Raw genomic sequence first — 11,864 nt, 5'->3', positions numbered from 1 at the left:
CCACCCCCAGCTGATCAGAGGCCCGGGGAACCTCTCCCAGCATGACCAGCTGCCCCCTATTCTGACCAGTGTTGAGGGCTAGCTTCTCCCAGGTAACCAGTGAAATCTCACCCCCATCCCCCAGCCAGCATCTAGGGATTTTGTCCCAGTCAGGCCTGGTTTGTGAGGAGCTGTGCACAGTCTGATCTGTGATCCCAAGTCTGACCTGTGACCCTTCCTTCTGACCCATGGCAGGGGCTCATCCCTTCCCTCAGGTGCCCTGGCCTCCTCCCCTCCCCCACTCACCTGCTACTGCCAGCCGGATTCTCTTCCCCTCCCCCCAAAGTTGGGAGGGAGTGAAGGGAAGAGAGAGGAAGGGGGGGTGGCATTCCTGGGATTCCCTGCATGGGGGGAAGAGAGGGAGGGCCCTACGGAGGAGAGCGGAGGAAAGTGCACCCCACGGCCCCAGTATCTATCACAGAGGCCTGGGCAGACCTGGGATTTGAAGACCATTCGTTACAAGAGATTGAACTGGTGGGTTCCAGGCCACTGGTCAGACAGGAAAGCAGCCTGGCGCACTGGCCACTGGGGAGGCTTCACGGGGCATACTGGGAGAAGCCGTTCTAGGCCTCTGGTCAGGCTGGGGATTGCTGGTTGGACTGGGGAGGCCAGTGCAGGCCACTCGTTGGACCGGGACCAGCTGTTTTAAAACGATGAGACGAGCCCAGGCCACCGGCCATGGTGAGAACGAGTCCCCCGGTCAGATTGAGGGGGAGAGAGAGGGTCCGCGGTTGTCCATTGAGGTCCCCGCTCGGGACACCGGCTGGACTGGTCGGTCAGGGCACCCGCCGCGGGCGCTGGGCAGCCTGAGCCTGACACCCCGCGGGCTGGGGGCGGAGGGAGCCCCGCTCCCGGCTGAGCGCTGGGAGGTCGTCTCCGGGCAGTGGGAGGTCCTGGCCCCGCGCCCGGGTTTGGGAGGGACGAGGGGGGCCGGGCGGGGCGGGGCGGGGCTACCTGGGGCGGGGCCTCCTCTCTCCAGCCTGCGGCCGCCGAGCCCCAGCCCGGGCTCAGTTGTTTCCTCCTCTGCCGCCGCGCCCGCCGCCGCCACCCGCCACCTTGAACATGGAGCCCCCGGACGCCCGGGCCGGGGCGCGCAGGGGCCCGCGGCTGCTGGTGCTCGCGCTTCTGCTGGGGGCGCACCGAGGTATGGCTCGGGCTGAGAGCAGGGCGCGACTCAGGGGCGGCCCCTGGGGGACCCCGGGAAGGGAAGAGGGGAGGGGCTTTTACCAACCCGGGAAGCCTAACCTGGGGACCCCAGGGAGGAGGGATATGGGAGCATGGGGTGCCCCTCCCAGTGAGAGACATGGGGACAGCCAGGCAGAGGGGCTGGGGATCCACTGCAGTGGATTAGAGGCGACCTGAGAAGTCGCGGGACCCAAGAGCGCGGGCTCTCCTCTCCCTCCCCTACTCAGACCCTGGGATCTGCCCCCAGAGGTCCAGGCTTTCAGTGGCTGGAGCTTACCCCGGCACAGAAGAGACCAAAACAGATCTACCCGCTCAAAAGTTGTCAAGTTTTGAGAGGGTCAGGGACGCTGTGTCTAGAAACCAACAAGTTACGTGCATTTGAGGGTTCTCCCCCATGTAGCTTCAGAGCCCAGACTCAAAAGGACCCGCCTGCCCCGCCTCCACCTCCATGGGAAAGGGCTGGGGCACCAGCCCTGACAGCGGAACCAAGTGTTTCCAAGTGACAGTGCCCCCTTCCCGGAGGCCCCAGATAATAAAATCCACACACCTGCATGGTGGTGGGAGGAGGGGAGGAGGCCCTGAGGCACTGGCAGCAGAGGGACAGAGAGATGAGAGAACTGGGGTAGAAAGAGATCTCTTCGTCCGCCCTTGCTGTCTGCCGCTCAGACCCAGCCTAGGGTACCAGCGTGGTCCCACCTCCCTCCCAGGGGGCAGGCCTGAGCCACAGGTGGGTGCCTGGGAATCCAGGCCCCTGGCACAAGCATGGCAAATAGTGGGTCCCCAGGGGCAGAGCTGGGCCAGGCTGGGCGGGGAAGGGACCGGAGGTTCTAAGAATTGAGAGCTCAGGCCAGGATGCCAGCCCAGAGAGTGAAAGAGCCTGCTTTCCCGATGCAAGCAGCTCTCTCTGCCAGGATCCTGGGACAGGAGTGCCGGCCCTCAGCTCCCTTCTCCCTTGGGACTCAGGATCCGGGCCCTCAACCTTATACTGTTCTGAGGTGACACACTGCTCTCTCAAAGAGTCAGAGGGGCCGAGGAGCGGGCAGGGGGCTCGGGCAGGTCTGAGCCAGCCTGTCCCTCCCACATTCCTGAAACCTGCCCAGCCCTGTCCCCCTCACCGCGCCCACACACCCACCCTGCCTCAGCTCCGGCCCAGCCCCAGCCCCAGCCTCCCACTCCTGAGGGAAAGGGCCAGGGACAGGGCCGGGCCACATGGAGACTGAGAGAGACGCAGAGACCGGGAAACTGAGAGATGGAGACCCAGGGGGAGTGACACACATGCAGAGGTGGCGACTAAGATGAGAGAGAGACGGTTATCCCACAGCACTGTGCCAGGCCCTATGCAAAGTGCTGGAGGCAAAGGAATGAGCCCACCCAGCCCTGCGCTTGAGGGGCGTTTGATCTAGTGAGAAAAGCAAGGACAGACATGATTTGAGCCCAAGAGGATTGAATGGAGGCCACCGGGGCCCTGCATGGCCCAGGGGAGGAGCGCTTAGTTCTGCAGGTGAAGGGCGAGATGGAGAGAAATGCTGATGGAATCTGAAGCTCAGAGGCTCAGAGATGACAGATGAAGGGAGAGAGGAGCTGGGTCCTGGGGGAGGGGCCAGGGGCCTGGACTCCTGGGTCCTGGGGAAGGAGGGGCCGGGGGCCTGGACTCCTGGATCTGGGGGAGGAGGGGCCGGGGGCCTGGACTCCTGGGTCCTGGGGGAGGAGGGGCCAGGGGCCTGGATCCTGAGTCTGAGGGAGGAGGGGCTGGGGGTCTGGATCCTGGGTCTGGGGGAGGAGGGGCCGGGGGCCTGGATCTTGGGTCTGAGGGGGGAGGGGTTGGGGGCCTGGATCTTGGGTCTGAGGGGGGAGGGGCCGGGGGTCTGGATCCTGGGTCTGGGGGAGGAGGGGCTGGGGCTGAGGGAGGAAGGGTTGGGGGCCTGGACTCCTGGGTCTGAGGGCGGAGGTGCTGGGGGCCTGGACTCCTGGGTCCTGGGGGAGGAGGGGCTGTGTCTGGAAGACTACCTACTGGTGGTGGTGGGAGAGAGCTCAGTCGCCCTCCCGCAGGTGCCAAGGCTGAGGTGCGCCTGTCTGTGCCCCCTCTGGTGGAGGTGATGAGGGGGGAGCCTGTCACTCTGGACTGCACCCCTTTGGGGGCCCATGACCATTTCTTGCTGGAATGGTTCCTGGTGAGTGCTGCTGGCTGGGGGCCAGGGGATGCCAGAGGGGAGCCTGAGAGTCGGGGCGCAGTGGGGCTGCAGAGTTCATTCCCTCATCAGAGCCCAAAGGCCCCTAGACGCTCCACCCAGCTGCCTTTCCATTTTGCAGGTGGGGAAATGGAGGCGCAGCAAGGGGGAGGCCCTCTCCAGGGTCCCCTGGTGTCCAGGCACAGCCGAGGCTAGAATGAGGACGTACCCCTCAGAGCGCTGGCTCTTGAGAGAGGACATGTAGAGGCAGACACCCAGAAAGCAAGAGCCTGGGGGGTGGGACCAAAGAGAAAAAGGAAAGAGAGGGGAGAGGGAGACAGGTGGGAACAGAGAGAGATGGAGAAAGAGGGAGCCAGAGAGAGGAAAATGTGACAACAGACAGGGAGCAGGGGTGGGAGGGGTGGAGAGAGGGACAGAGGGACCAGAGAGAGAGAGAGAGAACGTGAGGTAGAGAGATCCACGGAGCAGCAGAAAGAGAGGGACATCGAGGCGGGAGGGCCGGGCTGACCGGGCAGCCCCCAGCTGAGGCGCTCCTCCGCCCACAGGCCGACCGCGCTGGGGTCCGCCACCGCCTGGCCTCAGCCGAGCTGCACGGCACTGAGCTCCAGGACAAGGTGCACGACTCCCGGGGCCGCAGCCCACCCTATCAGCTGGACTCCCGGGGCCGTCTGGTGCTGGCCGAGGCCCAGGTGGGCGACGAGCGGGACTACGTGTGCTTGGTGAGGGCGGGGGCCGCGGGCACCGCCGAGGCCACCGCGAGGCTCAATGTGTTCGGTGAGTGTCTGGGCCCCGCCCCCACTAGCTGCCCTGGGAAGGGGCAGGCCGGTGAGAACCCCGGGAAGGGGCTCCTCACGTAACATCTCTCCCGTAGCGAAACCAGAGGCCACCGAGGTCTCCCCCAACAGAGGGACACTGTCTGTGATGGAGGATTTCGCCCAGGAGGTACCTCGGGCCACACCTTGATTCTAGGGTTCTGGGGGCGGAGGGGGCTGGGGACCTGGTCTCCTGCATCCTAAGGGCAGGAGGGGCTGGAGGCTTGGGCTTCCTAGTCTGAGGAATAGGGTGCTGGGAGCTGGACTCCTGCATCTGGCTGGGGAGAAACCCTAAGGGAGGGGGACCCAGACTTCAGGGTCCTGGCTCCGAGCCCATTGCAGGCCTGTGTCTGCCCCAGATAGCCACCTGCAACAGTCGCAATGGGAACCCGGCCCCGCAGATCACGTGGTACCGGAACGGGCAGCGCCTGGAGGTGCCCATGGAGGTGAACTCCGGTGAGCGCGCGGGAGCCCAGCTAGACTCCCTGGGGGCTGCGGCGGAACGGGGCCGGGCCGGCTGACCCCCTCGTCCTTCCCTCTCTCCCAGAGGGCTATATGACCAGCCGCACAGTCCGGGAGGCCTCGGGCCTGCTGTCTCTCACCAGCACCCTCTACCTGCGGCTCCACAAGGCCGACCGGGACGCCAGCTTCCACTGCTCCGTGCACTACCGCCTGCCCACGGGCCGGCACGGCCGCCTGGACAGCCCTTCCTTCCACCTCACCCTGCACTGTGAGTCCGTGCTGGCCTCTGACCGCCCTGACCTTGGACTCTACACCTCACTGTGGCCTGACCCTCCAGGCAGACCCATGAACCGCCACTCCCCTCTGACCTTCCACTCCCTTAGCTCAGTTCGTACTGGCTTCTGGCCTTTGACCTCTGAGCTCAAATGGTAGCACGAGCCCCACCCTGACTTCTGACGCCCCCCATAGCACCCTGAACCCCACGGAGTTTCATGACTAAACGTTGTGCCCCATCCTTTCACACCACATTGGGTCCCCTGAATCTCACATTGACCTGTCACTCACACCGACCTCTGACCCTTGACCTGTTCTCTCAGCCTATCTCAACCTCTGAACCTCTGACCTCGGGTCCCTGATCTCAGAATAAGTGCGAACCTGAGCCTTGAAAGACAGAACCTCAAAAAAAGAAAGAAAGATAGAACCTCTAACCTTTCACTGACCTCTCTCCCTTAATCCAGCCCTACCTTTTACACTTGACCCTTTTCATGAGTCTGCCCTTTCCCTTAGATCCCACAGAGCACGTGCAGTTCTGGTTGGGCAGCCCGTCCACTACTGCAGGCTGGGTTCGCGAGGGTGACTCTGTCCAGCTGTTCTGCCGGGGGGATGGCAGCCCCAACCCGGAGTACACGTTTTTCCGTCTTCAGGTAACTCACCCCATCATTCCCTTGGAACCGCCAACCTCTGACCTCTGCAACATACTCACCTGCACCAACTTCTGACCTTTCACGTGGGTGGTGCCTGGCTTAGCAGGGCACCTGTCCGGTGACCCAGGAGCTATCAGGACCTCTGACCTCTGGTTTGAGAGAGTCCTGACTCACCGTGATGCCTGACTTGGATGACCCCTGACCTAGCATGACCCTGCCAGCCTAAGGTATCTCCTGAACCAGGTTCCTCATTCCTTGTCCCCCAGGACAAGCAGGAGGATGTGCTAAAAACAAATCTCGAGGGGAACTTGACCCTGGAAGGGGTGCAGCGGAGCCAGAGCGGGACCTACGGCTGCAGGGTGGAAGACTACGACGCTGCCGAGGACGCAGAGCTCTCCAAAACCCTGGAGCTACACGTGGCCTGTGAGAGCCCCGGGAGGGCGGGAGGGGGTGCCTGGCACCAGACGCCTCCTCACCCTCACCCCTCCGCGGCCCGCCTCCAACCCTTTCTGTGGTCCCTGCCCTGGCCCAGATGCCCCAGGCCCCTCCAGTCTCCCACACAAGGCAGCCAGAGAGCCCTTTCCAAAGCATAAACACCTAACCTTCCCCTGCTTGGAACCTGCCATGGCTCCCCAGTGCTCTTGGGAGAAAATCCACATGCCTCACCATGGCCTTCGAGGCCCACCTGGCTGGCCTCACCTTCGGCGGACCCTTCTTCCGGCCAAGGCATTCACCCCGTCACACCACAAGCTCCTCTCCTCTTTCCTACGATAACTCCCCATCCTCTCTACCATCCATTCCGGATCAATCTCATGGGTCCCAGTCTTCTAAGAAGCCTTCTCTGTCCACCTGCACCCAAGCCCCGTGTGAAGGCTCTGTCCCTCCTCCACGCTCCTCCCACCTCCCTTCCTGGGGCTAGACCCAGTGCCAGATGTTAGGGACAGCTCTGTGAACAAGACAGCCCAGTCCCTGCCACCACAGAGCTCCAGGTCCGGTAGGGGAGACAGATGGTAAACACTGAACAAGATACTTTGAGTAGCAATCCTGCATCTACAGAGACTAACACAGAGGGATGGGATAAGGAATTGCCCGGCGAGAGGGGATTATTTTAGATTGGGGGTGTTGAAGGCTGCGTCCCTAGGAAACAGATTCTGACTACAGGCAGGAAACTTACGGGGAGCGCCTTGGGATCCACACCTATTGGGGGGTGGGGAGGGGAAGGAAGCAGGATTGGGCAGGGGGGGAAGTTGGGCTTCAGTCTAAGGAAGACCTCGGTCGGTCCCGCAGGGCACTTGGAGGCTGGGATATCCCCAGTTGGGGCGTGGGGGCCGGGCCTTTATACCGCCCACGTCAACCCATTATTGGATGTGGGCTGCCTGGGGGAGGAGGGGACATGACCTTGAACGAGGGGCTCTCTGAGGCTCAGGCAGTTTCCAGAGCCGGCTGACAGCTGAGGGCTGACAGCTGACACCCTTCTCAACAGCTGGGGGAACAAATCCTTCAGTGCCGAAGAGGAAGCCTGAGTGTCCACAACAGAGGGTCAGAGAGGCCTCTCTGAGAAGGGGGAATTTGAGTAGGAAACCAAAGAATGGAATCAGAAATACAAAGAGCCAGAAAAAGAGCATTCCAAGCCAAGGAAACAGCACATGCAAAGGCCCTGAGGCAGGACCCAACTTGGCATATACTGTAGAACAACAGGGAGAGAATAGGGTAGCTGGAGCTCCTGGGATAAGGGGGGAGGGTGGGAGATGAGGTTGAAGCAGTGGGCAGGGTCGACGAGGCAGAGTCTTTTGGCTTCATCAAGGAATGTGGCCTTGATGCCCACGGTACTGGGGAACCACCGCAGGATTTTAAGCAGAGGCAAGGGCTGACCAGTGTGTGTTGTGAAAAGATCCCCCTGGCTGCTCAGCAGAGGTTGGACCAGAGAGGATAAGAGTCTTGCCCAGTAGGGAGACCAGTGAGGAGGTGACTGCAGCCATGAAGGCAGTTGGACCCTGGGGTCAGAGATGGAAAGAAGGGGGAAGATCCATTTGCGGGGGGCGCGGCGCAGAGCAGAGAAATATTTGCTAAAAGGATGGGTAGTACAGAGGAGAAGGCCAGGGTGTGGGTGGTAAGTCAAAGAAGGAGCGCCTCCCACCTCCAAGGTTATCCATTAACCTTGGGCCCAGACATCAGCTCTGGGGGCAAGTGGTCGAGGTGGGCATGTATTTTGGAGTTAGATTCCTAGATCTGGGCTCCAGGGCCCAGCTGGGAGAGTGGAGAGTTCATGGCGCTGGGGAGAACTTGGCGTTCTCTGCTGACGATTGTTCGTTCACGTCTGCACCCCCAACAGCCCTGGAGAGTCCCTAGCCGAGTGGGTGAGGGTCCGGGGAAGGTGACAGTCTGTACTCCCCCCTCCAGACCTGGACCCCCTGGAGCTCAGCACTGGGGAGGAGCTTTCCTTACCCCTGGGCAACAGCACAGCCGTGAACTGCTCCGTGCGAGGTCTGCCCACCCCAGCCCTACGCTGGACCAAGGTGAGAGGGAAAGACATCCCCCCAGCACAAGACCCCCCGCTCCCATCGACCCCTCCCTTCTCTCACGGCCGGCCTGACCTTCTCTTTCTCTCCCCACCCAGGACTCGGTACCCCTGGGGGACAGCCCCACGCTCTCCCTCCGCTCCGTCACCTTCGATTCCGCCGGCACCTACACGTGTGAGGCCTCCATGCCCACGGTCCCCGTCCTTAGTCGCACCCGAAGCTTCGAGTTGCTGGTCCAAGGTTTGGGGGCGGGAGAGCAGGGGTAGTGTGGGAGAGTGGGGGGCCAGGACCAAGCAAGACAGGGTCCACAGCTGGTCCTTCTCTCTCTCCTCGTTCTCTCTCCCTCTGTCCCCTTCCCCGGGGTGCCTCCCGCTCACCTCCTTCCCACCCCACCACCCGCAGGCCCACCGGAGTTAAGGGCAGAGGAGACTCAGCCCAAGGCAGAGGGCGGCTGGAGGGAAGGAAGTGAAGTCAGGCTGACCTGCTACGCACGCGGCTACCCAGAGCCCAAACTCAGCTGGAGCCAGTTGGGCGGCAGCGTAAGGGACCCTCCTCTGCATCCCGAACCCTCTGGCACCCTCCCCAAGTCCCTGCCCCCTCAACGGTCCAAGCACTGTGTGTCACCCACCCCTCGCCCCTCCGCCGACCACTTCCTCTTCACCTGTGCCCTCACCCGAGCCCTTGGCCCCGTGGGCCCAGGCCTGACACGAGCCTCCACAGCTAGCAGAGCCAGCCCCCGGAGGCCAGGGCTGGGTGAGCAGCTCCCTGACCCTGAAGGTGACCAGTGCCTTGAGCCGAGATGGCGTCTCCTGTGAGGCCTCCAACCCCTACGGGAGCGACCGGCACGTCTTCCACTTCGGCACTGGTGAGTGACCGCAGTGGGGGGACAGGAGCCGGGTGCGGGGCAGACAGCGCTGCTGGCTGACCGCCTCCCCCTCCGTCCTGCCCCGCAGTGGCCCCCCAGACCTCCCAGGCTGGAGTTGCGGTCATGGCCGTGGCCGTCAGCGTGGGCCTACTGCTCTTCATCGTGGCCGCCTTCTACTGCATGAGACGCAAGGGGCAACCCGGCTGCTGCCGGCGGGGGGAGAAGGGATCTCCGTGAGTGGCGTGCCACCTTGAAATTGACCTCTCGAACCCAACTCTGACCTCACCCCCAACCTCTACCCCAAACCAACCACATCCCCAACTCCAGCTCCGTCGCCAGTAAGGTGCCGTCCCATCTCCGACCTCAGAGCTGATGCATGACCATGCCCTCCCCCATCCTCATCCCCAGCTACAGCCCCACCCAACCCATAAGCACCTCCCGACCCCCCCCAGCCCACCTTAACCCCAGTCCCATCCCCTGCCTCATCCCCACCTCTGATCCCAACTCCAACCCATAACTATGCCCAAACCCACCCCAACCCCAGTTTAACCCCATCTGTACCCCAGCCTCCTCTGCCGCGACTCCAACCCCAAACCCAGCCCATAACCGTCACCAAACCCGTCCCCGTCTAACCTCCATGTCTCCATCCTCAGCCCTGACACATAAACATCCCCATCTCCAACCCCAATCCTGGCCATGCCCCTAACCTCACCCCACACTCCAGCTTCCTGTCCATCCCCAGCCCCTCCCCCAGCCGCATCCTCAACTCCTGCCCGTACCCAGCACCAAAGGCAGCTTCAGCCACATGCCCATCCCCAAGGCCCCCCTGCAAACCCCATCCCGTTCCCATTCCTAGCTCCAAACCCATCCCCATCTGACCTCATCTCCAAGCGCAGCCACACGGCCGCCCTCGGCTCCAGTCCACAGCCATCCCCACACCCATCCTCCCAACCGCCCCCAGCGACATCACCAGCTCCAACTCCAACAGCATCTTCGACCGTGGCCTCAGCCTATACCCAACCCCGGTGCCACTACCACCTCCTACCCCAACCCAACCGTTCCCACCCATCCCCAAGTCCATCCCCATCCAGCACACGCCATGCCCAGCTCTTTCCCTGGCCGTGACCACCTCCAACATGCTGCCTCCTCCCACTAGGCCACCTGGGGAACCTGAGCTGAGCCACTCAGGGTCAGAGCGGCCGGAGCAGACGGGCCTTCTCGTGGGGGGTGCCTCTGGAGGAGCCAGGCATGGGAGCAGGGGCTTTGGAGATGAGGTGGGTGAGGGCCTGGGCTGGGGGTGAGAGGGGAGTGCCGGGGGTGGCACAGCCTCTATGAGCCCAGGCTGACCCCTCCATCTTCTCCCCAGTGCTGAGCCCGAGGACCTCCCAGAGGCAGTCACTGAACCCGACCTGGAGTTGCGGGCACCAGAAAACCAGCCCTGCCCACGCCTCCGCCTGCCCCCGCCTTCCCGGCCTACCCTCATCCCTCTCGGGCCCTCCCTTCCTTCCTCTGTAGGCTGGGCAGGGACCACAGCAGCCCTACCGCTGCTGGGAGGGAGGAGACCTTCCTCCAGGGAGTATGACTCTCCCAGGCCCCAGAATAGCTCCTGGACCCAAGCCCAAGGCCTGGCCTGGGACGAGACTCGAGGGTCGGCTGGCCGGGGCTATTTTTACCTCCTGTCTCCACTGCTGGTCCCCCCACCTGACGTCCTGCTGCAGAGTCTGACACTGGATCCCCACCTCACCCCCCACCCCTGCCCTCGCCCCCTCATCTGTGGACACTGGAGTCTGGAATAAATGCTGTCTGTCACGTGGACACCATCCTGTGGCCAGAGCCTCCTCCGGGGGATGAAAGGGGAAAGAGGCGCAGGTGATGTTCCCCTCCCCCCTGGCCCTCCTGCCCCCTTGCTGCACCTCGGGAGAATCTGATGTCACAGAGAAAGAAATAAGAGAGAGAGAAAGAGGTGACTCAGCTGGTTGAGGGTGGAGGAGAGAGGTGCTGGGGGTCCAGAGGGAGGTGAGCCTGGCCCCTGAGGACCAGTGCCTATTTGCGGGGTGGGGTGCCGCCCCCTTAAGTAAAAGTTCCCAGTCTCTCTTGCCAGAGACCCAGGGGAATTGAAGTTTCCAGAGGAAAAGCTCTCTGAGCCGTAGAGTGGGTGGAATTAGGGATTTAGCTGTCTACTCTGAGGGTGGCCTGGTGCTAGCAGTTGAGGACTCCCTGGGGGAGGAGGGGTGACTTGGAGGAACCCCAGTGAAGGGGCCTGGGGCAGAGAGAAGAGAGGGTAGAAACGGCAAGGCCAGCTAGAGAGACTTACTGAGGCAGAGGAAGAGGGATTTGAAAGGAGGATAGAGAGGCTTAAGGGGAGGTAGAGGGATGGCCTGGGGTGGCTCAGAGAAGAGAGAGAGCCATTGAGTCAGACAGAGATTTGGGGAGAGAGGCAAAGACAGACTAGTACAGGCATACCTTGGACCTATTTCCAGTGCAGTTCCAGACCACGGCAATAAAGCAAATATCACAATAAAGCGTGTCACATGAGTTTTTCGGTTTTCCAGTGCATGTAAGTTATGTTTGCATTATACTGTAGTCTAGTAAGTGTGCAATAGCGTTATGCCAACAAAAACAATGTGGGACTTCCCTGGTGGCGCAGTGGTTAAGAATCCGCCTGCCAATGCAGGGGACACGGGTTCGAGCCCTGGTCAGTGACGATCCCACATGCCGCAGAGCAACTAAACCCGTGAGCCACAACTACTGAGCCTGAGCTCTAGAGCCCGCGAGCCACAACTACTGAAGCCCACGCACCTAGAGCCCGTGCTCCACAACAAGAGAAGCGACCACAATGAGAAGCCCAGGCACCACAACGAAGAGTAGCC

The 11,864-nt window shown here is 62.3% G+C and overlaps 1 protein-coding gene across 2 annotated transcripts; it reads left to right on the top strand.

The window, feature by feature from the left end:
• The first annotated feature begins 443 nt into the window (after positions 1 to 443).
• BCAM (basal cell adhesion molecule (Lutheran blood group)) lies at positions 444 to 11,529 on the top strand. Of its 2 annotated transcripts, none has more exons than XM_060131027.1 (15): positions 444 to 720; positions 3,274 to 3,395; positions 3,959 to 4,187; positions 4,285 to 4,355; positions 4,585 to 4,681; positions 4,773 to 4,955; positions 5,474 to 5,610; positions 5,877 to 6,033; positions 8,011 to 8,126; positions 8,228 to 8,369; positions 8,532 to 8,668; positions 8,850 to 8,994; positions 9,083 to 9,227; positions 10,151 to 10,268; positions 10,361 to 11,529. In XM_060131027.1, exons 1-15 carry the CDS (start codon positions 693 to 695, stop codon positions 10,364 to 10,366), a joined length of 1,833 nt encoding a protein of 610 aa, XP_059987010.1. In that variant the 5' UTR covers positions 444 to 692; the 3' UTR covers positions 10,367 to 11,529. The 2 variants fall into 2 exon arrangements, with proteins under 2 accessions (XP_059987010.1, XP_059987008.1); XM_060131025.1 differs by lacking the exon at positions 444 to 720 and adding an exon at positions 1,047 to 1,183.
• The last annotated feature ends 335 nt before the right edge of the window (positions 11,530 to 11,864 follow it).

Source organism: Lagenorhynchus albirostris, chromosome 19 (genome assembly GCF_949774975.1).
Source record: "Lagenorhynchus albirostris chromosome 19, mLagAlb1.1, whole genome shotgun sequence".
NCBI lineage: Eukaryota > Metazoa > Chordata > Mammalia > Artiodactyla > Delphinidae > Lagenorhynchus > Lagenorhynchus albirostris.
Note: the sequence above shows the minus strand (reverse complement) of the source record. Positions and strands in the feature narration are given on the sequence as shown.

Bases quoted from the DNA above. Each gene is read 5' to 3' on its own strand.
- BCAM (XM_060131025.1), top strand. From the start codon at position 1,102: ATGGAGCCCCCGGACGCCCGGGCCGGGGCGCGCAGGGGCCCGCGGCTG. The intron at 8,127-8,227 runs GTGAGAGGGAAA...CTCCCCACCCAG, and splicing joins CAGCCCTACGCTGGACCAAG to GACTCGGTACCCCTGGGGGA. The intron at 8,669-8,849 runs GTAAGGGACCCT...GAGCCTCCACAG, and splicing joins GGAGCCAGTTGGGCGGCAGC to CTAGCAGAGCCAGCCCCCGG.